This window comes from Eublepharis macularius, chromosome 16 (assembly GCF_028583425.1).
Source record: "Eublepharis macularius isolate TG4126 chromosome 16, MPM_Emac_v1.0, whole genome shotgun sequence".
NCBI classification, from domain to species: domain Eukaryota; kingdom Metazoa; phylum Chordata; class Lepidosauria; order Squamata; family Eublepharidae; genus Eublepharis; species Eublepharis macularius.
Genome location: NC_072805.1, coordinates 3,615,063 through 3,641,893, shown reverse-complemented (window position 1 = coordinate 3,641,893; position 26,831 = coordinate 3,615,063). Strand labels below are relative to the sequence as shown.

The window sequence follows — 26,831 nt, the reverse complement described above, 5'->3', positions numbered from 1 at the left end:
CCTGCAAAGACGGAGATCCTGTACTTGAGTCACAGAAACGTGGATTCGTGATCTTGGCTCCCTACATTCGATGGGGCAGTGCTTACACTGGCCCCAAGAGTTAGGAGCCTGGGGGTGATCCTGGATGCCTCCTTGACTATGGAGGCCCAGGTCACTGCAGTTGCCAGGTCTTCTTTTTTCTGTCTTTGACAGACCAGGCAGCTTGTCTCTTATCTTTCATCCACCAACTTGGCTACAGTGATCCAGGCAATGGTTTGGCAAACAGCATGACAATGCAGGTTCATTGACCTGGAGACTGCACACCGAGATCAACAAGTATGTGGTCTGCAGATGAGAAGCTGCAACGATGGCTATTTCCCAAGAAGGAACTCATGTTCAAGGAAGCCCTTGAGGAGGCACTAGCAGCGGAAGCAGCTGACCAGTCAACAAGAGAGATGCGCCAGTTAAGGGGTTCTCCTCTAGCAAAAAAGATGGAGCCAGTCAACTATGAGAGCATCAAGAGGAGTTTGGGGGATGATGACAACGTTCACAGGACTCAAGTGGTACTGTCCAAGCAATCCGAACTGTAACGCACTAACAGGTTGCCCTGTGCCAGCTGTGGAGGAAGCCATGACCAAAATTCCTGCAAATTCCACGATGCCGAATGCTGGGCTTGCCGAAAGAGGGGGCACATCGCAAGGGCATGCAGGCACCCAAGAGCAGAGGCTCCCCGCCACAGATGCTGTGACAACAACAGTCGGAACAAAAGCATTCTTTCCGGCTCAAAGAGTGCCACTCCATAACCAAGTGCTCCAGTCATACCACAGTCCTGAACACTTGAATACCTACCAGAGAGAAGATCAGGGTAAAAGTGCACATCAGAGGAACACCATGTAAGATGGAGGTCGACACCAGATCAGCGGTCTCAGTCATCTCAACTGACACCTACCACCGAGTGTGTCCCAAGAAAAGAGACCGACAGCTTGAGCCATGCAACATACACTTGACGGACTTCCAGGGTCATCGGGTTCCGGTGGTGGGCGTCGGCAAGTTCGAAGTTAGTTTTAAAGATTTTCGTGGCCCCCTCCACCCAGTCATCGTCAAGGGCACTGCACAAGTTTCCTGGGGCTCAATAGGTTTGAAGTGTTCGGAATCGGAATATTACCAGTGTCCATAAAATCAGACAATCAAATATTGAGGCCGTCTGTTCTGAATTTCCATCCATATTCGATGGCTTCTTGGGATGATACACTGGACCACTGGTATCCTTCAACCTGGACCCTACAGTGCTGCCGATCCATTTGAAAGCTCGACGTGTTCCCTTCGCTCTCAAGCCATTCATAGATGAGGAGCTGGACTGGCTGGTCGTACAAGGGGTACTTGAACCAGTATCATATGCCCGTTGGGAGACTCCCATTGTCACGCCCATCAAGGCCAACGGGGCAGTACGTATAAGTGCACCCTAAATAAGGCACTGAAACAGCATGCTTATTTGGTGCCGGTAATGAGTCACCTCCTGGCATTGCTAGCAGGGGGCAAGATCTTTGCTAAAATCGACCTGGAACAAACATACCAGCAGCTTACAGTAGATGAAGCCACCGCGGAAGCACAGACCATCATGACTCATTGAGGTGTATTCAAAGTGAAGCGGCTCCAGTTTGGTATCAGTGTGGCACCCAGAACTTTTCAAGGACCTATGGAGGGACTGCTCAAGGGCATCCATGGTGTCATTCTGTACTTTGACGACGTCCTGATTGCGGGAACGTCCTCTACAGAACTCACCGGCTGTCTGCGACAGGTACTCCATCACCTCCAGGACGCTGGACTTAAGGTTAAGAAGGAAAAGTGTCAGTTTGGCATGGCTCATGTAGAATTCCTGGGATTCATGATTGACTCTGATGGCATCCACCCTACAGCCAGCAAGGAACAGGCCGTTCGTAATGCACCAGTACCTCATTCCAAGAAAGAACTCCAAGCATTTCTTGGGCTCCTAAATTTCTACCACTCTTTACTACCACACGAGGCACCACTAGCTGAGCCACTGCATAGACCACTTAAGAAGAAAGCGCCCTGGGTCTGGGGTTGGAAGCACAGCCAGGCATTCTCCGCAGTTAAGGACCTCCTTTCGACAGACAGTGTACTCACCTGTTATGATGAACTCAAGCCACTCATGCTTGTCTGCGATACTTCACCTTATGGAATCGACGCAGTCCTGAGCCATCGAACACCTGATGGGCAGGAGGCCCTTATCGCGTACTTTTCCAGGACGTTATCACAGATGGGATGGAACTATGCTCAGATCAACAAAGAGGCTCTTGTTCTCGTTGCTGGTGTTAAAAAGTTCCACAACTATGTCTATGGACAGCACTTCGAGATCACTTCAGACCACACACCACTACATGGCCTTTTTGCACCAGACCGACAGACCCCGCAGGTCCTGTGTCCGAGAATGCTGCGCTAGTCGATTTTCCTGTCCGCTTACAATTACGAACATTTCTATCGTCCGGGCAAAGCCTTGAGATATGCTGATGTCCTTAGTCGCCTGCCACTGCAGGGCCCAACCGCAGCCCCCGCTCCAGCTCATGAGGTCATGCAGCTGGAAGACCTGCCCCAACCACTTCTCCATGTGGCGGACATTGCAGCCCACTCTGCCAAGGACCCCACACTCTCTCGGGTTCTCAACTGGGTATGGAGGGGGTGGCCTATAGGCCGGCTGGATGCCAACCTTCAGCTCCCACCAGCATGACTTACCAGTCCACAAGGGATGCTTGCTCTGGGAGAACCAAGTCGTCGTTCTGCCCAGACTACATCAGTGTGTGCTGGAGGCACTTCATTTGGGACACCCGGGGATTGTCAGAATGAAGGCTCTGGCCCACAGCTACGTGTGGTGGCCAGGGATGGACCAAGCTGTGGAGAGCTGGGCACGTACCTGTCTGCCCTGCCAGGAGTCTTGGCCTGACATGCCACAGGCCCCAGTGCACCCATGGGAGACAACACGCACACCGTGGTCGCAGATCCACATTGATTTCTTCGGGCCCTTCCAAAGGCAAGTTTTTCTAATTGCAGTGGACTCCTTTTCGAAGTGGCTGGAAGTAATCCCTGTATCAACCATGACGTCTGCAGTGGTCATCCATTCATTAAGGCATCTGTTTGCGACCCATAGCCTGCCAGATGTTATAGTCTCAGACAATGGCGCACAGTTCACCTCCCAGGAATTCCAGAGATTCCTCAAGAACAATGCCATCCGACACATCATGTCAGTGCCGTTCTACCCATCAACAAATGGACAGGCAGAAAGAATGGTGAGGGCCACTAAAGACTCACTCCACAGATTAGGCTAGGGGGATTTGAGCCAGCAGTTGGCCGACTACTTATTGTGGCAGCACATCACCCCGCATTCCACCACGGGATGGAGCCCAGCAGAGCTCTTGATGGGGCAATGGCTAACAACTCTGCTCAATCGGCTCCACCCGGACTTAGATCCGGACGCCTGGAGGGAGACACAGGTTTCAGGATCTCCCAGGAGGTTCCAGAAAGGCAATTTAGTTTACGCCAGAAACTGCGGGGAAGGACTGACCTGGGTTCTGGCTTCAGTGCTCAGGGCAACGGGGCCAATCTCCTACGAGGTGGCCAATGCCACCGGCAGAATACTCCAGAGACACACCAATCAGTTACAGCAGTGCTGACCAGAGCTGGCGCAGGGATTGGACAGAGACTATTCACCCTGTACCGCTGACACAAGGGCTGAATCGGCAGCGGTGACCAAACACAGTGGAGATAGTACACCGGCACAAAGCTGTTCAGAAGCTCAACCAAGTCTGGAGAACTCCTCCATTTCTCCTAGCAGAACAGAGGCCGTTGTTAACGCAGAGCCTCCCGTCCGAGGACCGTCTATAGCAGAAGGGTTGCATAGGTCTCATTGGGCTCGCCATCCCCCGGCTTATCTTAGTGACTTCTTCTGTGATGGGGTAGCCCGAACTTATATTGCTTGAGTAGAACGAAGGCTCCTGAGGCCTACAAAGCTATTGGTGTTTGGGTGCTGGTTGGCAAGGCCAATCAGAACTGTTGCTTTGTAGTCCAATTGCTGTGCTCAAAAGTAGATACTTGTATATAGTTCATGCAAACAAAGGATTCTAGCTGCCTACATTGTATTGGTTGTTGTAAAAGTGGGAGTGGTTTCTACACGTATAAATTGGTTACTTTTGAGCCTGAGTCTTCAGTCTGTCTGCTTCCAGTCTCCAATAAAGATGTTTATTATAACAAAGAGCTGTTAATCTCAATATACAATACAGAGTTTGGATTTCCACACAGGTTATATTTCTCTCAGAAATGCACAGACACTCTCAGGCTGCCCACAGCTTGCCTAATTGAACTAGAACAAAAATCCTTTGAGGCTTCCATGCAGGTTGCCTGCTTTGCCCCACCTGAGTATTTTCTCTCAGAAATGCTTAAACACGCTCAGGCTGCACACAGCTTGCCTGCTTTTCTCTCCCTCAGTAACTTAAAACTGCATTCACTCCTCCAACAGTCATCAACCAATCATCTCACTCACACATCCCTCTCTTTCACCCCACTCTTCATCAGTACCACACCAAGCATTTAAAGACACACACACTTAAAATCATTACAGTCTGTCTGTAGCAGTAGAAAAGAACAAGAGTCCAGAGGCACCTATAAGATTAACAAAATTTACGGTAGGGTATGAGCTTTTGTGAAGAAGTGAACTGTGACTCATGAAAGCTCATACGCTACCACAGATTTTGTTAGTTTTATAGGTGTTACTAGACTCTTGCTCTTTTTTAGTGGGTCCTTGGACGGGTTACCTTGATAATATATTTCAAAAACACTATGTATGCCATCAGCAAGGGGCTTTCAAGGCAAGTGAGAAGCAGAGGTGGTCTGTCATTGCCTTCCTCTGCAGTCTTCCTTAGCAGTTTCCCATCGAAATACTGACCCTGCTTAGCGTCCAAGAACTAATGAGATCAAGGTATGCCATGCCAATTTCTCTTTCTCAAGAGCATTGCATAACTGCTAACTGCTGTTGTTGCTAATACTATGCAGTTTTCCTAAGCTGTAGGTTTCCTTAACAGTGCAGAATCAGAATTATCCACCAGAAAACAAGAAAAGCCAGTCAAAACTACAGTTCCCTACTACTCCAGGATATAATTTGACAAAAATCCATCTAGATGGCGTCGCAAAGAATTTTAGAGAAAAGGTATGGTCTCTGAGGAATTCAAAATAGTAATTTACACACACATCACTGCCCTTTTTCTTACTAAGAGGAGGTAGATTACAAATGTATGTGATTATTAGTAAATTGCCTCTTCTTTAATACTCACATTTAAATGATTGATTTGCGGCTTGTAAAGTTAACTTTTTACTTTTTTGTTGTTAAGAAACCTCTTTCTCACATTGTGCCTTCCAAATATTCAAATTCAATGGCAAGTAGCAAATGGCAAAGGAAAGAAACCTTGATAAAGGAACAGTGGTGAAGCAGGGGGCCATGCCGCAGTCTTCCACTTCCTTCCATTTCCTATATTTCAGGTAGCATTCGTGAGATGTGTAGGCGAATCCTGCACGGAATTGTTCTGTTCTAAGCCCTACATAGGATTACGCTGTTGGAGCCATTATCCAACCTTACTACTAAACAGAGTGAGAAGATCATGGGGTAGCATAGGGGTGCCAAATTTTCAGTTCTGTATATTGCTGTAATTGTAAAGGGAGACAGTATACATGCCCCCATCAAACTCTCCTTAATTAAGCTAAATGAGCAAGAGGATCCTGAAGAGAAGACAGTTGGACAACCTTTTCTCCTCTTTCCCATTTCCCCCTGTCAAGCCAAGGAAACATTTCCGTCATCCTGTTTCCTTCCCAGCTTTAAATAGCCCTTTGCAACCTGTACGTGCCCCTGGACCATCCCTGTCCTTTTGTAAATCTTCCAGCTTGCCCTCGTCTGGCAATCAAGCTCCACCTGCCATGGCAACTGGACTGTGGCAGTCTTCATTATCAGGCTCATTAAGGCCAAGTAGCAGCAGCCACCCTCTTGTCGGGGTAACTGGTGCCACGCCAAGGACCCAAGTTGCTAACCCTGCGTCGCTGGCTCTGCCTAGGCCTGCTGTGGCATGTTGTCCTGTGCTGTTCTGGGGACAGGAGCTCCTGGACAATAATCATACCTTTGCCACTGGCATGGGGGTGCCATTTGTATTGCCCGTTTCAGGTTGCAACTATCTCATGCCATGGGCCTCCTCAGGAGCTTCCTGACGAGCTAAGACATGTTGTATCATATTTATCAGGGGGTTCCCTCCTGCAAAGTATCATATACTTTCTTTAGACCATCCACTAACATCAGAATAGGTCTGCAGTGTTGCTGTAGTCTATCACAGGATGTTATCCCCCTAGCACACTGCCCCATCTGGTACACTTTCAGCTTCAAGGTTGTGTACCTAATGCTGGGACTGAGAGACAGGACTGGCATTCTGTGGGTATACTGCCCACTCTGCTGCCCAAAAGTCTCCCTGCCTGAGCTGACAAAGATGTTCTCGGAGGGTGGTCTTTAGGACCTCGAGGCTGGTTGTTCTTGGGGACCTCAACGTTCATGCCAAGACTGCCTTGTCAAGAGTGGCTCAGGATTTCCTGGCCCTTGTGACACCCATGGGCCTGTCTCAGGTAATAACTGGCTGTACAGGTTACAGTCTTGATCGAGTATTTTGTTCTGGGCAAGAGGAAGGTGATCTGAGGGTGGGGGAATTGATGGCGGTTCCTTTGTCATAGACAGATCACTATATATACATGTTGGACTCTCTCCATATTGCTGAACTTTCCATCCAATGTTGGGGTGACATCTTACACCGGGACCCTCAGGTGAAAAATCTTACACTTGTTCTCCCATGGTAGATACACAAACACCATTAGGGAGACAGAGGACACTTGAATGTAAGACCACACAGAAGTCACTTGAGCGTCCCCATGTAAGATCTTGTGTAGAGAGAGTCTCAGACAACACACAGTTTGAAGAAGGTCTGAATGGATTCAATACAAATAGGGTTGACTGGTTCTTATCACGGAAAACAAATGCCTCAGGGCCAACTAGGCTGCATAGGTAACACAAGTCAGGTCAGGACTCAAGAGTCCTCTGATCTGATGTAAAGTCTCAGCTAACATGAGCCGTGTGCCCACGTGGGGCCCAATTCAGCTTGGGAGTAGGGCGTGCAGGAAGGAGGAGTTTCCCTCCCATGCCGTTTTCGCAGTCTGAAGGGGAGCATCTGTGAGCCTTACTGTCTAAAACAGCTTCCTGGGCTTGCTTTTTTAAAAAAGAAATTAAGCACTATCAATTATTTTCTTTGCAGTTGTATGCAGTCTATCAGGATCTCGTAAACGCCTTCAGAGCATTTGATGTTGGTCGCAGTGGGTTTGTTTCTTTGGAATATTTAAAATCAGTTCTTAACACATTTATATTTCCCATACGGGCTGATGTTTTTCAAGAGCTAATGAATAGGTAAGTGCTATGTTGTTTTCCTTTGAGAAACATATTCTGGCATAGCATCCTTATGCCATCACTATTCTGGAGAGGTGGTATCCATAATGAAGAATGTTTGCATTGATGATATAACGTGTATATTTTAGTGTGTAGAATCTAAAGTTCAGTTTATTTATTTCATTTATCATTTACATTTCATTGAGACTCAAGGCAGGTTACACAATTACAAACAGTGCAATAGGAAAAGTATCGAACACACAGCCATAAGTACAGCAGGCTTTGGTTCTAGTGGCACCTTAGAGACCAAAAAGATTTTCAGGATATAACTTTTGAGAGGCATCTACTTTTCTTCCCTGAAGATACTTCTTCAGAGAGCTTTGATTCATGAAAGGTTATACCTTGAAAATCTTGTCGGTCTCTGAAGTGTCACTGGAATCAAATCCTGCTGTTCTTCTACAGAGCAACATGCCTACCTATCTGAAAGAGCCAAAAGCGTTGGAGAACATGGCATTAAAAACGGTATAATTCAAGACAATGAGGAAAATCCTACCCCTATCCTGCCACTCCTCTGAACAAAGTTTTATTAATCTGTGTATTGAAAACAGTTACATGCAACCTTCCTTTTTGGCTTAAGTCTGAAGCCTTCCTCTCGTCTGTGGAGACTTCCTCCCACTTGGGGCTGTTCCATTGGAGGAAGAACCACTTAAGCTGGAGGGAGGCTCCTGAGGCTAAAGGAAGGCTACTTGGAGGACGGTTTGATCCAGCCTAGTAGAACAGTAGAACACATACAAATAATGCCACAGAGCTAAACTGCAAAAGTGGCAAACAGTGCAATAAACCACCGTAATATATACAAAAAACATTGGAAGCTGCCCAAGTTTCACAGACATTATTGTAAAGCTAATTTTAAAAGCCCCTTGAACAGTTCCGTTTATACATTATGTGGAATGATAAACCCATGGGGGTGTTTCCATTCCATCAAGTAGGGCAGTCAGGTGTCAGCAGTTGGAGATCTTATCCCTTTTTGCGGGGTGACCCCTTCAAAATACTTTGCTTACATGAAACCGAAGAAATAGGGTTCCTTTTCTGTGAGGCTCCTCCCTCTCCAGCCCTGCCTGCTGGCCCTCTGCCATCTTGCCGTGTTGGGTGGGGTCTCCTCCAAGCCTCACAATGCACCACTTTGTTCCTCCCTATTCCTGGGATGTTTGCTCCCCCAGACCAACAGCCTTTCCTCCCTGGCCTGTTCTTGGGGACTCCATTTTAAAGGGCATATATTCTACCCCTTTTATCTCAGGCTTCCAGTCCCTCAATCCTGCCGATGGCCATCCCAGTTGCTTGGCCTATAACCCAAGAAACAGGTGGGGGATCACTCCTCTCCCTTTCCCATTGGCCATCAGTTGTCCATCTTCTGCTTCAGGAGCCCTCCGATTGGCTGTCCCTGGGCCAGCTAGGCCTGGTTGCTAACTGCAGCTGTTGGCCAGTCTGTTTCTGTACAGAGTTGATTCTACTGAGCCAGTACTGTCCGATGCTGCCACTGCCTCCCCGTCCTTGTTGCACTGAGGCCTCTTTGGGGAGAGTCAGGGTTTGCTCCTGGTTGCTGTTGGATCTTGCCCATGAAAGGAAGGTCTCTTGATCAAAGCAAAAAAAAAGGGTAAAAAGTACTCCAGGCATGGGAACAGCCTGAGATCCTGGATGCCTCAGGAAAGCACTTGATCCAAGCCCCTTGTAATCCTCAGAGCTCTTCACACCTTCTTGACCATAAAACATGACCTGGGTCTGCAGGATAAAACGTGGCTCTTTCTGGTACAGTCATAAAACCAGGAAGGACCATTTGCCCATGTCCTAACTGCTGTTGGCAGACTTGTGCCAAGAACGTCAACCTTCTAAATCACCTGCCATCAAAGGTATGCTTATTCCATAGGAGGATTGCAGTGTCCTATCATAGCCTGAATTCTTGACTTGCAATCCAGAGTTCACTAATGAGCAACTAAGCTTCGAAGTTTTGTCCAACGCAGTCACAGATCCTAGTTATGCACCAAGTTGGACCAGTAGCAGTTTTTCCCCATTGGCACAAAGGTAAATTCAGGTACACATCAAGAGCCCCTTCTCCCTCCCCCTTGTTATATCTGTTTCGGTTCCTGGACATCCTGTCAATGCAGAAGTCACTAGTTCCCCCACACTCACACATGTAATGGACACTGAGATCACAGAATCACACACACAAACACAGAGTTGGAAGGGACCATACAGACCTTCTAGTCCAACCCCCTGCCCAATGCAGAATGAGCCTAAAGCATCCCTGACCAATATTCATCCAGCCTCTTCTTGAAAACTGCCAGTGAAGGGGAGCTCACCACCTCCCTACGCAGCTGATTCCACCTTTGAACTACTCTGACTATGAAAAAGTTTTCCCTAATATCCAGCCAGTACCTTTCCGCATGTAATTTAAGCCCGTTGCTTCGAGTCCTATCCTCTGCTGCCAACTGGAACAGCTCCTTGCCCTCCTCCAAATGACAGCCTTTCATATATTTAAAGAGAGCAGTCATGTCCCCCCTCAATCTCCTCCAAACTAAACGTTCCCAAGGCCCTCAGCCTTTCCTCGTAGGGCTCAATCTCCAGACCCCTGATCAATCTCGTCGCTCTCTTCTGCACCCTCTCAATTTTGTCCTTTTTGAAGTGAGGCCTCCAGAACTACATACAGTACTCCAGGGGTGGCCTGACCAAGGCAGTATAGAGAGGGACTATGACCTCCTGTGATTTCGATGCAATGGCCCTTTCGATACAACCCAAGACTGAGTTTGCCTTTTTTGCACCACATCACACTGACTGCTCATATTTAGTTTACAGTCCACTCTTGCTACAAGATCTCTTTCACATACACTACTACCCAGAAGTGTATTCCCCCATCCTGTATTTGTGCTTCACATTTTTGTGGCCCAGCTGTAATACAGTGCACTTCTCTATGTTGAATTGCATCCTGTTCACAACTGCCCACTTCTCCAGAGTATTCAGGTCTTGTTGAATTTTAACTCTATTTTCTGGGGTGTTTGCCACTCCTCCCAGTTTGGTCTCATCAGCAAATTTAATGAGTAGCCCGTTTACCCCTTCATCTAGAACATTGATAAAAATATTGAAAAGTACCAGGCCCCAAACCGAGCCCCACAGCTCCCCACTGGACACCCCCCTCCAATCTGATGAAATGCCATTGACCACCACTTTTTGGGTGCAGTCCTCTAACCAGTTCCCTATCCACCAAACTGTCCTATAGTCCAGTCTGCAGTCTTCCAGTTTATCCATTAGAATGTCATGGGGAACCTTATTAGAAGCTTTACTGAAATCCAGGTAAATCACGTCGACAGAGTTCCCACAATCCAGTAAGCTCGTCACTCGATCAAAGAAGGAAACCAGGTTGGTCTGACAAGATCTGTTGGGAACAAAACCATGTTGACTTCCCCGGATCACTAAGTGGTCCTTCAGATGCTGCCAGCTCAATCCCTTTAAAATCTACTCTAATATCTTCCCAGCAACAGAAGTCAGACTGATCGGCCTGTAGTTTCCCGGGTCATCCTTCTTCCCTTTCTTAAAGATTGAGATAACATTCACTCTTCTCCAATCTTGTGGCACATCCCCAGTCCTCCAGGAGGCCTTGAAGATGATGGACAGAGGCTCTGCAAGTTCTCTAGAAAGTTCTTTGCGGACTCTTGGGTGCGCACCATCCGGCTCAGGGGATTTGTATTCGTCCAATGCAGCCAGATGCCTCTCCACAACCTCTCCGTCAATGTCAACTAGCCCCCCCCAGGTGTCCTGTCGTGTCTACTACCATCTCTAGATGGGCTCAAGTTCTTTAGGGAGAAAACAGAGGCAAAAAAGTCATTAAGCCTGTCTGCTTTTTCTCTGTCATCCATCAGAGTTTCTCCTTCCACTGCCAACAGTGGTCTAATTGCCTTTTACCTTGCGTTTACTTCTCACATATCTGTAGAAGTTTTTCTTATTATAGCAAGGCCCCCTGGCCAGACCCAGCTCATACTGAGCTTTGGCATCTCTGATGGCTGATCTGCAGTACCTAGTAACCCTCATATACTCCTTTTTAGAGGTATGTCCTTCTCTCCATATCCTGAACATTTCCTTTTTCTCCCTTAACTTATTCTGGAGCTCATGTTTGAGAAGAGCCAACCATTCACTCGCTCCTTTCCCTTCCAGCACACTCCCCCATGGAGTGACTCTCATCAAGCCTCTTAGTTGATTGAATTCAGCCCTACAAAAATCTAACCTACGAGTCTGGCTACGAACTTTCTGGCCCCCCACAGCAACTGGAATTCAAGGAGGACATGGTCACTTCCCCCTAAGGTCCCCACCACCTTCACCCCCTCTACCAATTCTTCCCTATTGGTTAATATTAAGTCTAGTATGGCCAAGCCCCTTGTAGCTTCCTCCACCATTTGAAAAAGGAAGCTATTGGCCAGGCAGGTCAGGAAGTTGTGTGATTCTTGTCACTTTGCTGAGCTTGTCTCCCAGCACACATCAGGGAAGCTGAATTATAAGGTTCTGATGTCTGGATACTCTACCAATCTGTTCAAGGAAGGCAACATCCATTTCCTCTCCCTAGTCAGGCAGTCTGTAGCAGACTCCAACAATACCCTTTGTTCTTCCTCCCCTTATTTCCACCCATATACTTTCCACTGGGCTGTCAACTACATTCTCCAGAACTTGCTGACAATCAAACCCTCTCCTCACATACAATGCCACTCCACCCCCTCTTCTACCCTTCCGTTTTTTCTTGAACAAGTCGTACCCATCCACTACCACATTCCAGTCATGGGAATCATCCCACCAAGTCTCAGTAATTCCTACTATATTGTAGCCCTCTGTTTGCAAGAGAAGCTCAAGTTCTTCCTTCTTATTACCCATACTTTGGGCATTGGTATATAGGTACTTGTAGCCTTGTACCTTTGTTTGATCTGTCCTACCCAGGTGGGCCTCGGCTGTTATCACTTCTTCATTGATATCTCCATGTTGATCATCCCCTTTCCCTTGCGGCATCAGTTTAAAGCTCTCCTGATGAAGCTCTCCAGGTTCTTTCCAAACATGTTCTTCTCTGACCTTGAGAGGTGAAACCCATCATGTGCTAGAAGGCCTTCTCTAAGGAAACTTATCCCGTGGTCCCATAACCCAAAGCGCTCCTTCCGGCACCCCCATCTCAGCCAACGATTCATCTTGAGTATGGTCTGCTTCCTTTGCATTCCTCTTCCTTTGACTGGAAGAATAGAAGAGAATACCACCTGTGCCCCCACTGTCTTCAACTGCCTTCCAAGAGCTTCATAGTCCTCTTTAATTCTTGCAATGGCATTCGCGGCCGTGTTATTAGTTCCCACATGAACCAACGCAAACGGGTACTGATCAGTAAGTCTGATCAGTTTCAGCAGCTGGTCTGTAATATCCTGAGTTCTGGCTCCTGGCAAGCAACACATCTCTCATAGCAGGGGATCTGGCCTGGTCACATGACGTTCCATACCCCTCAGCAGAAAGTTCCAGATGACCACCAGTTTCCGTTTTCTCCCACTTCCGTGTGGCTCCATACCCTCTTCACTCCCTCCTCAAGGTTTTTGTGGTTCTCCTTCTACTCTCATCTCCATCACCATCTCAAGCACCTCAAAACAGTTCTTGAGCTCCAGTGGACCAGAGCGTTGCCTTAGTCCACGTCTTCTGGTTTGTACCGCAGAACTGAGAGGAGGCTCAGACGGGAGATGGACTCTTCCTTCTTCTCTTGGACTTATTTCTTGATGCTTGTGCAGAACCCCCAGGCTCTTCTCAATAAAATTCTCCCTTGATTTCCTGAAGGGAGGTGATCCTCTCCTCTGGGCTCTGAATCTTCTCTTCCAAAAGCCTGACCAGCTTACACTTCTGACAAGTGAAGTCCGTCTTCTCTTCCGGGAGGAAAACAAACATGACACACTCCATGCAGGTGACTGGAAAGGGGCCTTCTGTCGACATCATCGCCTTCCACGTATGTTCCAAGAGTGCTCTTCTAGCTGCAGGTCCCTTTCCTGCTCCTTCTCAGAGCCCAGATGGCTGTGATGTGCCTCTGGTGAGGAGGAGCCTAATTCAATCAAGGCTCACTCAGCAGAGGGTGGGACCAGCAGTTAGCCCCAGGCAAAACAGACACTCTCCATTTAGTAACAATCCCCCTCTGCAATAAGCTCCAACTCAGGCAAAAAGACAAACAGAAACACACCAACTGGCACCACTTTACAACAGGCTCTACACTCTCACACAGCCCCAAACACTGTCCTCCCACACAGTAAGTTCAGCAAATTCCCCCAGCAGTTAAGGAAGGCAACAGAAAAAGACTCACCGCTCTAGCAGCTCCTTGTGCTACCCCTCTAGATCACGGAACCCTCCTCGTCAAGACGTGTGAAGTGTGTGTTGCTGCCTTACTGGTCTGCCTTATTCACTTACTGACTGACTTACTTGCAGGTCTGACAGCCAGTCCCTCCCGTAGCAGCCTCACTCCTTTGCTCTTTCAGCCAAAACCTCCTCTCTCTCTCTCTCTCTCTCTCTCTGGTTTGATTTTCCTCTGGACTAGCCACGTGGGAGAGAGATAATTTAGACTAAAAGTGGCTCTAATTGGGTATTTAGTTTAAAGTAACACAACTATACATTGGGTTTGACTGAATTTTATTGGTTTTCATGATATGGTAGCTTTTTCTTTTCCCAGTATCTAGTCTAGCCTATGTAGAGGAAACAGATGGGGAATATAAAGAAAGCTGCAAAGAAATCGTTGCAAGTAAAAGTAAACTAGCATGTCAGGTCAAAATATTCTAGGCCAGCTTGCCCCCTGCTGTGCCATTTCCCCACTGCTGAGAGCTTGTTTTCAAGCAGGTGAGCATTAAGCATGTGATTCCTCCACCTGCGGTCTAAAGTAATCCAGGCTGCTCCTCTTTCCCTCTGCATTCTGCCACAGGTACAGATACAGTCCTAGTTTAGATTAAGGCTGCAATCCTAATAATGCTTTCCTGGGAGTAAGCTCCACTGAATGAAATGGAACTTACTTCTGAAAAGACTTGCTTAAGATTGCTTCCTAAATCTGGCTAAATTAAATTTTTTACATATTTATTTAAAACATTTCTATGCCACCTTTTGTTGGGATTTTTGCAAGTGTCCTATGTTCAGTCATGAAAGAGTTAAATTGTTATTCTGTTTGTTTAGTCAGATAGCTAGTTAGCATAGGACCACTTAGGCCTCAAGTAAAGTTCCCGCCCTAGAAAGGGGAGTCTTTAGTCTAAAAGAAGGAATCTAGGATTGTCTGTTGGATGAACCAGTTTATTGGAGAAACAGATACTAAGATTTTATTGCTCTTTGTTCAGTTCTAAGTCTATCTCAGTCTTTTTCTCTAGCCATCAAGATGTAGCTAGTTAGTTAGATATTCTTTATTTTCTTACCAAATGTACCCTTTTTCCTGATATGTTGTAAAAGTATTTTCTAGAGCTAAAACCACAGAAGTCTGTCTATTTATTTCCAATGCGCTAATATCAAACTCTGCAAACTTACCTCTTTTTAATTCTCACCACCAACACCTTTCCACCCAAATGTGGTCCCCAAGGCAGTGAAGTTCAGTTTTGACAAACTGTGTATGGGCTTATATGTAAAATGCAATATTTTAAAACACATATGTATTTTTATTGATCAGATTTGGAATCAAAGTGTCCAAAAGTATGGCTTGGGAGAGATTTTTAGATAAGTTTCAAGACCCTATTATATTTGATGATGACTGGGCATCTCCTACAAGAAAACACAACAGGTAAGAAAAATGTTCCAGTTGCATTTCAGAGATTCTAGTCCCTGGTTTCCTTAGAGGGCCCTAGCTCTAACTTTCCCCCCATCACCCCTGTTTTACATACATGAGAACTAGTGTGTGCTGTAATAGCGAGAGTGACGCACTGGGATCTGGGTGACCCAGGTTCGATTTCCTGCTCTGCCGCGGAAGCTCCCTGGGTGGCCTTGGGCTCTCAGCCGCACACTCTCCGCCTGACCCACCTCCCAGGATTTGTGGTGAGGAGAAAATGGAGGAGAGGAGAATGACGTCAAGCCGCTTTGGGTCCCCTTTGGGGGAAAGGCAGAGTATAAAGGAAGTAAAAGGAAAAAATAAAATAACACAGCAAAAAACCAAGTTTGCCACTTCCGATGGAGCCACAGCCATTAATTCTAGTTGTTCGTAGCTGTTCGTCTAAAATAGGATGTGTGAGGAGAGAATGCACCTAAAATTCCAGCAGATGCTTCCTGTAGTGGTGGTCACCAGGCAAGCATTTTTCCAGGAAGGCTTGTCTGTCTCATTACTGACCTTCTCATTTATAACCCCCCGATAATCTTCCGAAGGTTCCCTAGAAAATAAGGCAGGTGGTTTTCGGTGCTCTCCCCCACTTCAATGAAGTCATGTAGGTTCTACTATTCTGAATCTAATCGTTCATTAAGATTTTATTGAAAATTAGGGCCTCGTTTTCTCAGCATTATTCTTTATGCTTTCTATGTTTCTGATCTGTCAGTAAAACTTGCTGCATGTTATGTTTTACAGAAAATCTTATTTTTTTAATATAACGTCTCAAACATTTTTTATACATCTATTATACTTTAGAATTTTTTTTCTACAAGTTACTGAGATTTTGCGGGCTGATTTATCTGATTAAGTTAATGATGTGACCCATGCCTACTGGAGTCCTGAGCATTGTCATATGCCCCCTTTTCATACCCCCAAGAGCTTCATTTCACCTCCCTTTCATAATTATCTCACATTCCATAAGCAAACTTGAGATTCCTTAACTGTAAAACAAGTCTGACACTATGACAATATTGATCTATACAAGGCTGCCATCTGGATGTCTAGATTTAGTGTAGTGGTTAAATACCATAGAACAGAACCAAGCAGTACCCAGACCACAAACACAAGACAGTTCCTTGCTTCAGGTTACTTCTGTTGGGCTACATTGCAACAGTGTCCCTTGCTTCAATGTGGTTTGGGTGGAATGTATGTGATTCTCTGATGTGATGTTGGTCTTCTTGCTTCACTTTGGTTCTAGGGGGATTCCATTCCTTTGCTTCAATTTGATTCTATTGGGCTAAGTTGCAACAGTGTCCCTTGCTTTAGTTTGATGTGGGTGGAATGGATGTGATTCTCTGATGTGATGCTGGTCCCCTTGCCTCACTTTGGTTCTGTTGGGCTTTCTCTGGAATGAACTCAGCTTGTATTTGGGAGTGTGTCTTGGCCATGGCAGCCTTGCCCCAGTGCATTTCTGCAGTGGGAGTCAGCTTTCACTTTTTTTCCCTTAGGAAGCACTGGAGTGGCTGGTGGCACCTTGTTCAGAGGCCCATAGGATTGGCCCCCAGGGTCCAATCTTCCTGAAACTTGGTGGGTCCTTAGGGAACAGTCAGGAGTAGGTTCTCTGAATTTGGGGGAAGTTTGTGTGAAAAATGCCACCCCCAGTTCTCAGGATAGCCTCCAGATATTTTCTCCATAGAGAATAATGGAGAGTGGGTGGGGCACCTTCTTTTGGGGCCCAGAAAATTTGTCCCCTGGGATCCAATCTTCATGAAACTTGAAGGAGGGCATCCTTTGGGGACATTTAGTAGTAGATATATTGTAGAAGGCTTTCACGGTCGGAGAACAATGGTTGTGGATTTTCCGGGCTGTATAGCCGTGGTCTTGGCATTGTAGTTCCTGACGTTTCGCCAGCAGCTGTGACTGGCATCTTCAGAGGTGTAGCACCCAAAGACAGAGATCTCTCAGTATCACAGTGTGGAGAAGATGTTGGCAGGTAATTTATATCTACTCAGGAAAGTGGGTTTGGGCTGAGTCAACCTGTAAGAGTTTCCCAGGGTGCTTGATATGCTAATATTCTCTGCAGGGATTCTCTGCACCAATCCGTATGCAAAAGAACCTCCTCAGGATGCAGTGAAGCCTCCCTCCATTAGCATTTCACACCCTGGGAAACTCTTACAGGATGATTCAACCCAAACCCACCTTCCAGTATCAAGATGCTATGACAGGATCATTGGCTGAAGTGACTCATGGTAGCAAAGCAAGGTTAATTAAAAGTCAAAGTCCTTGCCCCCCTGTGGGAAAGTTAGTCCGTTAGGATTTTGGCACAGTGAGCCTGGGAAGAGGGGAGGAGGGAAAGGATGAGCTCTGCTCAGTCTCTTAGGAGTTTGGTGCTGTTTCTGCTGAAACTTCAAGGCCACGTTCTCAGACCTGCCAGGAAATTGTAATCAAAACACCTGCAAGATAAGCAGCTAGCAACCATTCAGCAAAACAGGTTTCCCTCTGCGTGTTCTCAGAGGTACACTAAGAAGCAAGAAATCCATAACACATGACAGATATGCTGGAGGTGTATCTGACAATAGTCCACCTTTCTCACTGAGACTTGGTGGATTACAAATGTAAGTCACCATGGCTGGACTAAGAGAGGGGGTTGCTAGGTCCCCTTACCCTCCCAGTGGGAGGGGGGAGGCCTAGCTCTTACATCTTTATTCCTGTCCTAATGATGCATTTGTGCGTGAGCAGCGTGCGGGGGCCCACGGCTGTGCAATGACATCACTTCTGGTGACGGCATTTCCACTGACATCCCCACGCAGGTGCAGGAGTGCTCCTGCGCTTCTCAGCAGGATGATTTGGGCCTCAAGTGGGCCCAATTCATCAGCCTGCAGTGAAACACAAGAGTGCTCTTGGGGCACCACAGTGTTGTCAGTGATGTAGACCCACTGCCCCAGGAGCACACCCAGGAGGCCCGTTCCCATACTTTCCTCCCCTGCTGGCTGGGTAAGTGGAGACAGGGGATGGAGGGTGAAAGCGGGGGATCCCCGCCCCCACCGGGGGACTGGAATCCCTAGGGGCTGCAGGAGGATGTCACAACCCCAGACTCTGACCCGGTACAGGGGAAATCTGACTCTCTTGTTGAGATCACATGAAGGTTCATTGTTTGCCATCATTGTGCCCACCTCTTTGTGAGGGCATCCATACACAAAAAGTATTGAATGATGTTCAGTGAGAGGAGTAAAATAAAACATTCAGGGAATGTTGAAGGTTTGCATCATGGACTATAACCTCCTCTGTCTTTGCATGTGACAACCTGTGGCTAATGGACTGGTCAGTGGATTTTTCTTCTAAGATCAATCTGGCAGTACCGACCTTTTTAGGGTGCATATTATTTGGGGATCCCTTAAACTATATCCTCATAGAACTAAGGGACAAAATAAGAACTATACCTAAAGACTATTCTTTTCAGCTACAAATTTCCTCCCACCACTGGAGCCCGGCAGGTCAAAGATCAGGAAATGGAACCTCTCGAGTCAGGAAGTAGAGCCTAGCCTATCCTACAGAGACACAGCCCATGGAAAACACCATGTTTATTGAAGATACATATTTATTGCATAGGTTTTCTTCTTACAGAAGCAGAAAGTTAGATGAAGCTTTCTCAAGCGACCGTATCCTCCTAAAGCTGCATGGACATATCCAAGATGCATATTTATCCCTGAAGAAAGCCTTCCTTACGCTTGACAGAGTGAGAACAATTATTTATAGGCATTACTTAACCTTGTTTTTTGTTTCCTAAAATATTTTGCTAAATTGGTAGAATTTAAGAGAGGTTTTCCTTAGTTACACAATTTGCCTCAGTAAGGTAAAATAACCTACAGTGGTGTAAGCCCATAGCCAAAAATGTGATATCATGGGAGGCCCTTGTAAGTTAATGTGTACCACTCAAAACGGAAGTATGCTTATATTAAAGGTATGGGTAACTCAGTCCTCAGCCCTATGGCTGAGTCACTCACCACCCTTTTGTATTTCTTTTTTTTTTTTTTGAAAAATTTTTATTGGGTTAGAATCCATTATTTTCACATTTACATTCAATTTTCCCCATTTTTTTCATCACTAACCCCCTCCCTTTCCCCCCCTTTTTGTTGACTTCCAACAGCTTTCCAACCCTTTGTCCCCTTTCCCTTACTTTTATTAGCTTCCTCTATCTAAAACAAATATATATTCTCCATTATTCTAAGCAGTACATCCTTAACTATTTTTAACATTGTATGCCCAAACTGTAAGTCTTTGTTTCCATCTTAGATAAACAATTTATCCCATTTTTCAATTTCAAATATTTCTATATATCATAAACCATATAGATCATACATTCATTTATATCAAACAATTTGACTTATTCTCTATATATTACTCATTCTATCTTTTTATAATAATTCTATATATCTCTCCTCACGTAGTCAATCAATTTGACCCATCTATATCTTCAGACATTCAGTTTGGTACAAAACTTACCAGAAAGAAAGAAAATATTGAGAGTTAATCAATCCTTATATTTAGTCCTTATAATTAATTATTTTCTCTATGTTCTGTTTGTTAACCTATATATATCTATATATATATCAATCTATTAATCTGACTGCTTATTAATTCGCATTTATCTCTTCTCCCCCCGGTAAAGTCTCCCCCCTCTACTTCAATGCTTCAGTAGTTCTCAAACTGCCACAGTTTTCCTCCCACCTCCCATTTCTTCTCCAGATATTGTTTCAGCTTCTCCCAGTCTGTGTTGAACTGCCCTGAGTCCAGATCTCTCAGTTTTCTTGTCATCTTATCCATTTCAGCCATATACAGCAATTTGTAAATCCAATCTTCAATAGTTGGCACTTCTTGTACTTTCCATTTTTGCGCATACAAAAGTCTAGCTGCTGCTGTCATATAAAATATCAACGTCCTGTATTGGGCTGGAATTCCCTCCATTCCCAAGTTCAGTAGCAGGAGTTCTGGGTTCTTATTAATTTGAAATTGTAAAATTTCACTCATTTCTCTTATTATTTCCCCCCAGTACTGCCTAGCTACCTCACACGACCACCACATATGATAGAGGGAGCCCTCATGCTTCTTACATTTCCAGCATTTATTAGAAGTATTCAAATTCCCTAGCGCAATCTTCTTTGGTGTCATGTACCAACGATAGATCATTTTGTAGATGTTCTCTTTGATATTAGTACATGTCGTTGTCTTCATTGTAGTTTTCCACAAGTATTCCCATGCCTCCATTGTTATTTCTTTATTAAAGTTTATAGCCCATTTCACCATTTGTGTTTTAACTATCTCATCCTCGGTATACCACTTCAACAGTACTTGGTATACCTTGGATATTCTTTTCTTATCTTCTTTAAGAAGGGTCTGCTCTAGTTCCGAATTCTCTATTCGTATACCTCCCTTTACAGAGTCCGAATTATATAAGTCTCTGATCTGTCTATACTGGAACCAGTCGTAGTTAGGTGATAGTTCCTCTTGTGTCTTTATTCTGAGTTTGGATGCTTCAGTTTTAGTTATTTCTTTGTACGTTAAACATTGTTGTTCATTATCAACAGCTCTCGGGTCTATCACCTCATATGGAACCACCCACAAAGGAGTTCCTTCTTGTAGATAAATTCTGTACTTCTTCCAGATTATGTATAGACTTCTCCGAACAAAGTGATGCAGGAACATCGAGTTGACCTTTACTTTGTCATGCCATAAATATGCGTGCCATCCAAATATTTTTTTATATCCCTCTAGGGCTAATAGTTTCTTGTTCCTTAATGTCATCCATTCTTTCAACCAAACTAGGCAGATTGCATCGTGATAAAGTCTCAGATTGGGCAGTTGCATTCCGCCTCTTTCCTTTGCATCTTGTAAAACTTTCACTTTCACTCGAGGCTTCTTGCCTGCCCAAACAAAATCTGATATTTTCCTCTGCCATTTTTCAAATTGTTTGGAGTCTCTGATGATTGGTATTGTCTGTAGCAAAAACATTACTCTTGGTAACACATTCATCTTAACTGCTGCAATCCTACCCAACCATGACAAATTCAATCTATTCCATTTAATCAAGTCTCTCTCTATCTGAGTCCATAGTTTTTCATAATTGTTTTTGAATAGGTCTATGTTCTTTGCAGTTAATTCGACTCCCAAATATTTCACTTTACTTGTTACTTCACAATCCGTTGTTTCCATCAACAATTGTTGTTTCTGCTTAGTCATGTTTTTGCATAGTATCTTTGACTTCTTTTTGTTAATGAAGAAACCTGCCAAGTCTCCAAACTCCTTGATCTTATCTATCACTCTTGGCATGTTCTCCAATGGGTCCTCTACAATTAACATTATGTCATCCGCAAATGCTCTGACCTTATATGAATAGTCCTTTATTTTTATTCCACGAATTTCCTCATCTTGACGTATTTGTATCATCAGAATCTCCAATACTAAAATGAACAACAATGGAGATAACGGGCAACCTTGTCTTGTTCCTTTACTTATCGTCAATTTCTTGGTCAATTCATCATTCACCACGATTGCTGCAGTCTGGTCTCTGTAAATTTCCTTAATTGCTCTGATGAATCTTTCTCCCAATTGTAGCTTTTCCATAGTGGCAAACATAAAGTCCCAGTTTAAATTGTCAAACGCTTTTTCAGCGTCTACAAAGAAGAAACCAACCTCTTTGCCGCAACGCTTGTCATAATATTCAATAGCATTGATCACTGTCCTTAAATTGTCTCTTATTTGTCTGTCTGGCAAAAAGCCTGCTTGTTCCTCCTCTATAACTTCCGAGAGCCACCCCTTCAATCTCTCCGCCAATATCTTCGCAAAAATTTTATAGTCATTATTGAGTAGCGATATAGGTCTATAATTTTTCACGTTAGTCAGGTCTTGGCCCTCTTTTGGGATCAATGATATATTCGCTTCACTCCAAGTGTCTGGAATCCTTTGATCCCTTAAAACCCCATTCATCACCTCTTTTAGGAATGGTGCCCGTTCATTAGCCATTGTCTTATAGAATTTAGCCGTAAGTCCATCTGGCCCTGGCGCCTTTCCTAGATTTGCAGATTGTATTGCCTTACTTATTTCCTCGTCAGTTACTTCACTGTTCAACTTATTTCTCCAAGCTTCCGAAATTTCTGGAAGTTTGGTTTTCTCCAAATATGACGCTATTGATTCTTTGTTTACTTCTTTTTTATTATACAGCTTAGCGTAGAATTTATAAAAGGCTCTACTAATGGTAGTCTGCTCCAAGTACGTTTTGTTATCTTCACAAATTTTATTTATTATTTTCTTTTCCCTTTTCTTCTTCAATTGCCATGCCAGGTACTTCCCAGGTTTATTAGCACCCTCAAACGCTTTTTGATTCAGTCTTTTAAGATTCCACTCCAATTCTTTGTTGCTCATTGCTGTTAGCTGTTCTTGAAGTATTTTAATTTCCTGGTATACCTTCTTTTTCCCTGGTCTCTTTTTTAGCTGTATTTCTTTGGCTTTTATTTTCTCCTCAATCTCTCGTCTTTTCTCCTTTTTCTTCTTTCTTGCTCTACCATTTAAGTCCATTAGTATGCCCCTTACAACCGCCTTGTAAGCATCCCAAACTTTATTGGTTGGTACTTCTTTATTCACGTTGTATTGTATAAAAAACTTTGTCTCTCTTCTCAATATTTCCATATTCTCTCTTTCCTGTAACAAGTCCTCATTTATTCTCCATGCTTTCCTTTTTCTCCTTCTTCCAAATTTCCACATAATTGGGTTGTGATCTGAGCCTACCATCGGCATTATTTCTACCTCCTTAGTCCATAACGCTAAGTCTTTTGAGGCCCAGATCATATCAATTCTTGATAATGTAAAATGCCTTGCAGAATAGAAAGTAAACTGTCTGCTTTTAGGATATTCTCTCCTCCATACATCTTCAAGAGTCTCTTGTTGAATCAACTCAAAAAAAAGCTTTGGTAATAGTCCTCTTTTCTTTTGTGCCGTTGTAGTCTTTTTGTCTAGTTCCAAGTCTGTCACTCCATTGAAGTCTCCAGCAAGAATTATCTGGTCATATGCAAGATCGTCTAAATGCTTCCTTAAATCCTCAAAGAAGCTTTCTTTTGCACCGTTAGGTGCATAAAGTCCGACTACCAACACTCTCTTTAAATTCCAAATACATTCCACTGCTACAAATCTAGCTTCCACATCTCTCATAACAAATTTTGGCTGTAGCTCCTCTTTTATGTACAACACCACTCCTCTTTTTTTCTTGTTGGAGGCCGCTACAAATTCTTTGCCCAGTTTTCCGGATTTTAAATATTTTACATCCTGTTTTCTAATATGGGTCTCTTGCAAACAAACAATATCACATTTTTGTTTTAGTAGCCAGTGAAAAATATTTTTCCTCTTATTCGGTGAGTTTAGTCCATTTACATTCCAAGATAATACTTTACACTCCATACTCATGATCTTGTTGGTAAGTCTTTTTCATTGTCCTTAATAAATCGCTCCATCTCTCGCTCAGATCTGATGCGTTTTTTGGCCCCTCCAAACTCAAAGGACACTCCTTCCGGTAACTCCCATCTGTACCTAATTTTCATGTCCTTCAAAATCTGAATTAGCACTTTATATTTTTTCCGGTCCAATAACACTGATCTGGGCAGTTCCTTCATTATAATGATCGTCTTGCCATCAATCTCCAATGGATCTTGAAACTGTTTTGTCACAATCCTCTCTTTCATATTTCGTGTTGTAAACTGCACAATCACATCTCTTGGTAGTTTCCTTTGGGTTGCTATTCTCGAATTCACACGGTATGCCACATCTAGGATAGCCACAACTTCCTCTTCCTCCTTCCCCAGGTATTCAGCCAACACCTCAGTCATCTGTTCTTGCGCTGACTTTCCTTCCACTTCTGGCAAGCCAGGAAAACGTAGCTGCTTCTCCATATGTTTAGTTTCTGCAACTGACATTCTCCCCTTCACCAATCTCATCTCTGTTTGTTGCGTGTCTGCTAAATTCTCCATCGCGTCTTCTACTGTTTTAACTCTCTGCTGCATTCCTTGTAATTCACTTCGTATTGTTTCCGTACCTTTTTTCACTTCTGACAGCTCCGATTTTACTGTCTGTGTAACCTCTTTAACCTCTTTTATCAGCTCCAATTTCGTGTCCTTAAGTTCTTTAATCATATCTAAAAGTTTTTTGTCCAGGTTTTTATCCAGGTTTTCTATTGCCGATTGCCACTCTTTTTTTGACATCGTGGGGCTTGCTTTAGCTCGCTCCCACGAATCCGCTCTCTTCCTTAACTCCGTGGCGTAAAATTTAACGTTTTTCTGTTTTAAATGTCCCGGTCTTCTTGTAAAAATTAAATTTTAAAGAGTCCAAAATGTCGGGCGTCTTTTCTCTATGGTTTCTCTATGATTTTGTAATCCAAGATGGCCTACTTCCTCTTCCGCTGAAGCCGCGACCCTTCCCCTTTCAAAAGTGGCGATTCCCTACTTCCTGCCCTCCAGCAAGGGCCGCTTCTCTCCAGCCACTCTATTGTTATTACGCACTTCCTGTCTCCCGTCTTCCCACAGCAGATCTCGCGATGGTGTCTTTTTCTCACAGCTCCAAAGCCACAGGTATTCAAAACAATAGTCCAATTTCTTTAATAACTTCTTTAAACTTAGTCTCTTTTCAAATACAATTCCTGCCGAGTCTTCCCCTCCTTTTCACTAGTCTGTTGCAGTTTAAAAATCTACTTTTTTTCCTCTCTGTTTTTATCAATCTGTCCCGTATCAGAAGATAATGATCTTTACCTTCTCTTCACTTTTCTCGGGTTGTAATCGCTGTTTCGATTTTAAGTTCTCCTCTCAGCTTCTTCCCCCAATCGAAGCTTGGGTATGTAAGTCTTATGCCAGCCGAATTGGCCCCAAAACTGCCGCAGAGATTATAGCCGACCCGTCGCAAGGTGGGACCTCAAGGATCGGGAGGGGACCCGTTGTGTAGAGCCCCCCCTCGTCCGAGATCTAGCTCACCCTAGGGTCTTGAGCGTTCTTTGCCTGCTCCCCGCCTGAGAGCAGTCGGCCGTGGGCTATTTTCACCCCACCGGCCGGTTAAAACGGCAGTCCGCTCAGCTCCGCAAGTGGAGCTGCGTTAGACCTCCATGAATCCCAAACCGGAAGTCACCTCCACCCTTTTGTATTTCTGTCGCATAGCCTTGGCTTTTGTGTGGCATTCAAAAGCCGTCCTCCTGTGCCCCCTGACCAACATCTCCGGTGGGATCTTCTCAGAGGCCTCCTGCACCTTCTCCTCCCCCCATATATCAAGGAGATCAAGCGTCTTCCGCTCTCTCCAAGATACCCCTTGGCCTCCAGGGGCTCTAATAGCAGCCGTATCCATGAACCTGCTATGAGGAGAATGACACTAAACAGCACAGTGAGGGGGAAATGCTTTTGGCGCCAAGAGGACAATTTACCTAACAGGATCAAAATCTCCATTGCAGAAATGTTACCTCATTATTAGATTAAAATGGCAGGGGTGAAGAGCTGCCATTGCAGGAGGAACACTAAACTTATTCCATATTTGATGTTTTATTCTTCATGGCATTTTCAGTGCTGTAACTTCAAACACTGACGATCACTTTTCTGAGGAAAATCATGCATTACAAATGTATTACGTTTCACAGCAGCATTACCACAGTACCGCTGACTCCCCCCCACCAAAAAAACAGACAAAATTGTTTACATATCATAGCAGCGTTACTACTTTGCAAACAAAAAAGAGTGGTCATATTATAGCAGCATTACTGCTAATAAAAAAAATCATTCTCACATCACAGCAGCGTTACTGCGGTATCGCTAATTTTTAAAGGCAGAAAAAGTAACGGGAGCTGAGGATGATAGACCAATCAGCTCCTGAGAATGAGGGGGGGGGGGCTCAAAAGCAGAACTCGAGTATTTCATTCTGCACTGACATGCCATCGGCTTAAAAAAAATCGGGGAATGAGCGCAGGTGGAAAAACCGGTTAAAACCGGTCAAACCCCGTTTCTGCTTCCCATGACCCCCCAACACATGCAGAACTCTGGAGAATATGGAAAGCAGAACTGATTCAGAGACGTTATAAAGTGACCATGCATAAAACACTACTGTCTCAAGCCCTTACCTTCTGGGCTTAAGCCTGGTACAGATGACAGTCCCACACGTTTCCCAAATGTGTGAGCAAGGAAGGTGGGTGTGAGCATACTGGCCCTGCTTCCCATGTGATCATATCTTCATCTGCAGGAGTGACCACGTGGAGAGGGCTGGGCTGACTCTCCCTCCTCGTGATCAGTGAAGTTCAGAAACTAGTAACCCTGATCTCATCACGATTGCTTCCTCTCTGTGGTCTCACCCTGCAGATGGCCAGGTGATCACACGGAGGTAGGGGGTGGGGCCAGCATGCTTGCTTCTGCTCTCCTTCCCCATATGTGCAGTTGGGGTTGTTGTCTGCACTGGGCTTTACAGTGCAGGTGACCTGATGTTGTATTCAACCCATCTGTGTTCCAAGCCCAGCACAGATTAGGAGAAGAAGCAATGGGGGATATTTTAATT

General features: G+C 44.8%; 1 protein-coding gene across 1 annotated transcript in view; it reads left to right on the top strand.

Moving 5' to 3' along the window:
* EFCAB6 (EF-hand calcium binding domain 6) overlaps positions 1–26,831 on the top strand; it is a 213,855-nt gene that overhangs the window by 47,732 nt on the left and 139,292 nt on the right. Inside the window, exons 7-10 of the mRNA XM_055000612.1 lie at positions 5,070–5,194; positions 7,326–7,474; positions 15,144–15,254; positions 18,894–19,005. Of these exons, the coding sequence (XP_054856587.1) occupies positions 5,070–5,194; positions 7,326–7,474; positions 15,144–15,254; positions 18,894–19,005 (497 nt within the window). The remainder of the gene's footprint in view (positions 1–5,069; positions 5,195–7,325; positions 7,475–15,143; positions 15,255–18,893; positions 19,006–26,831) is intronic.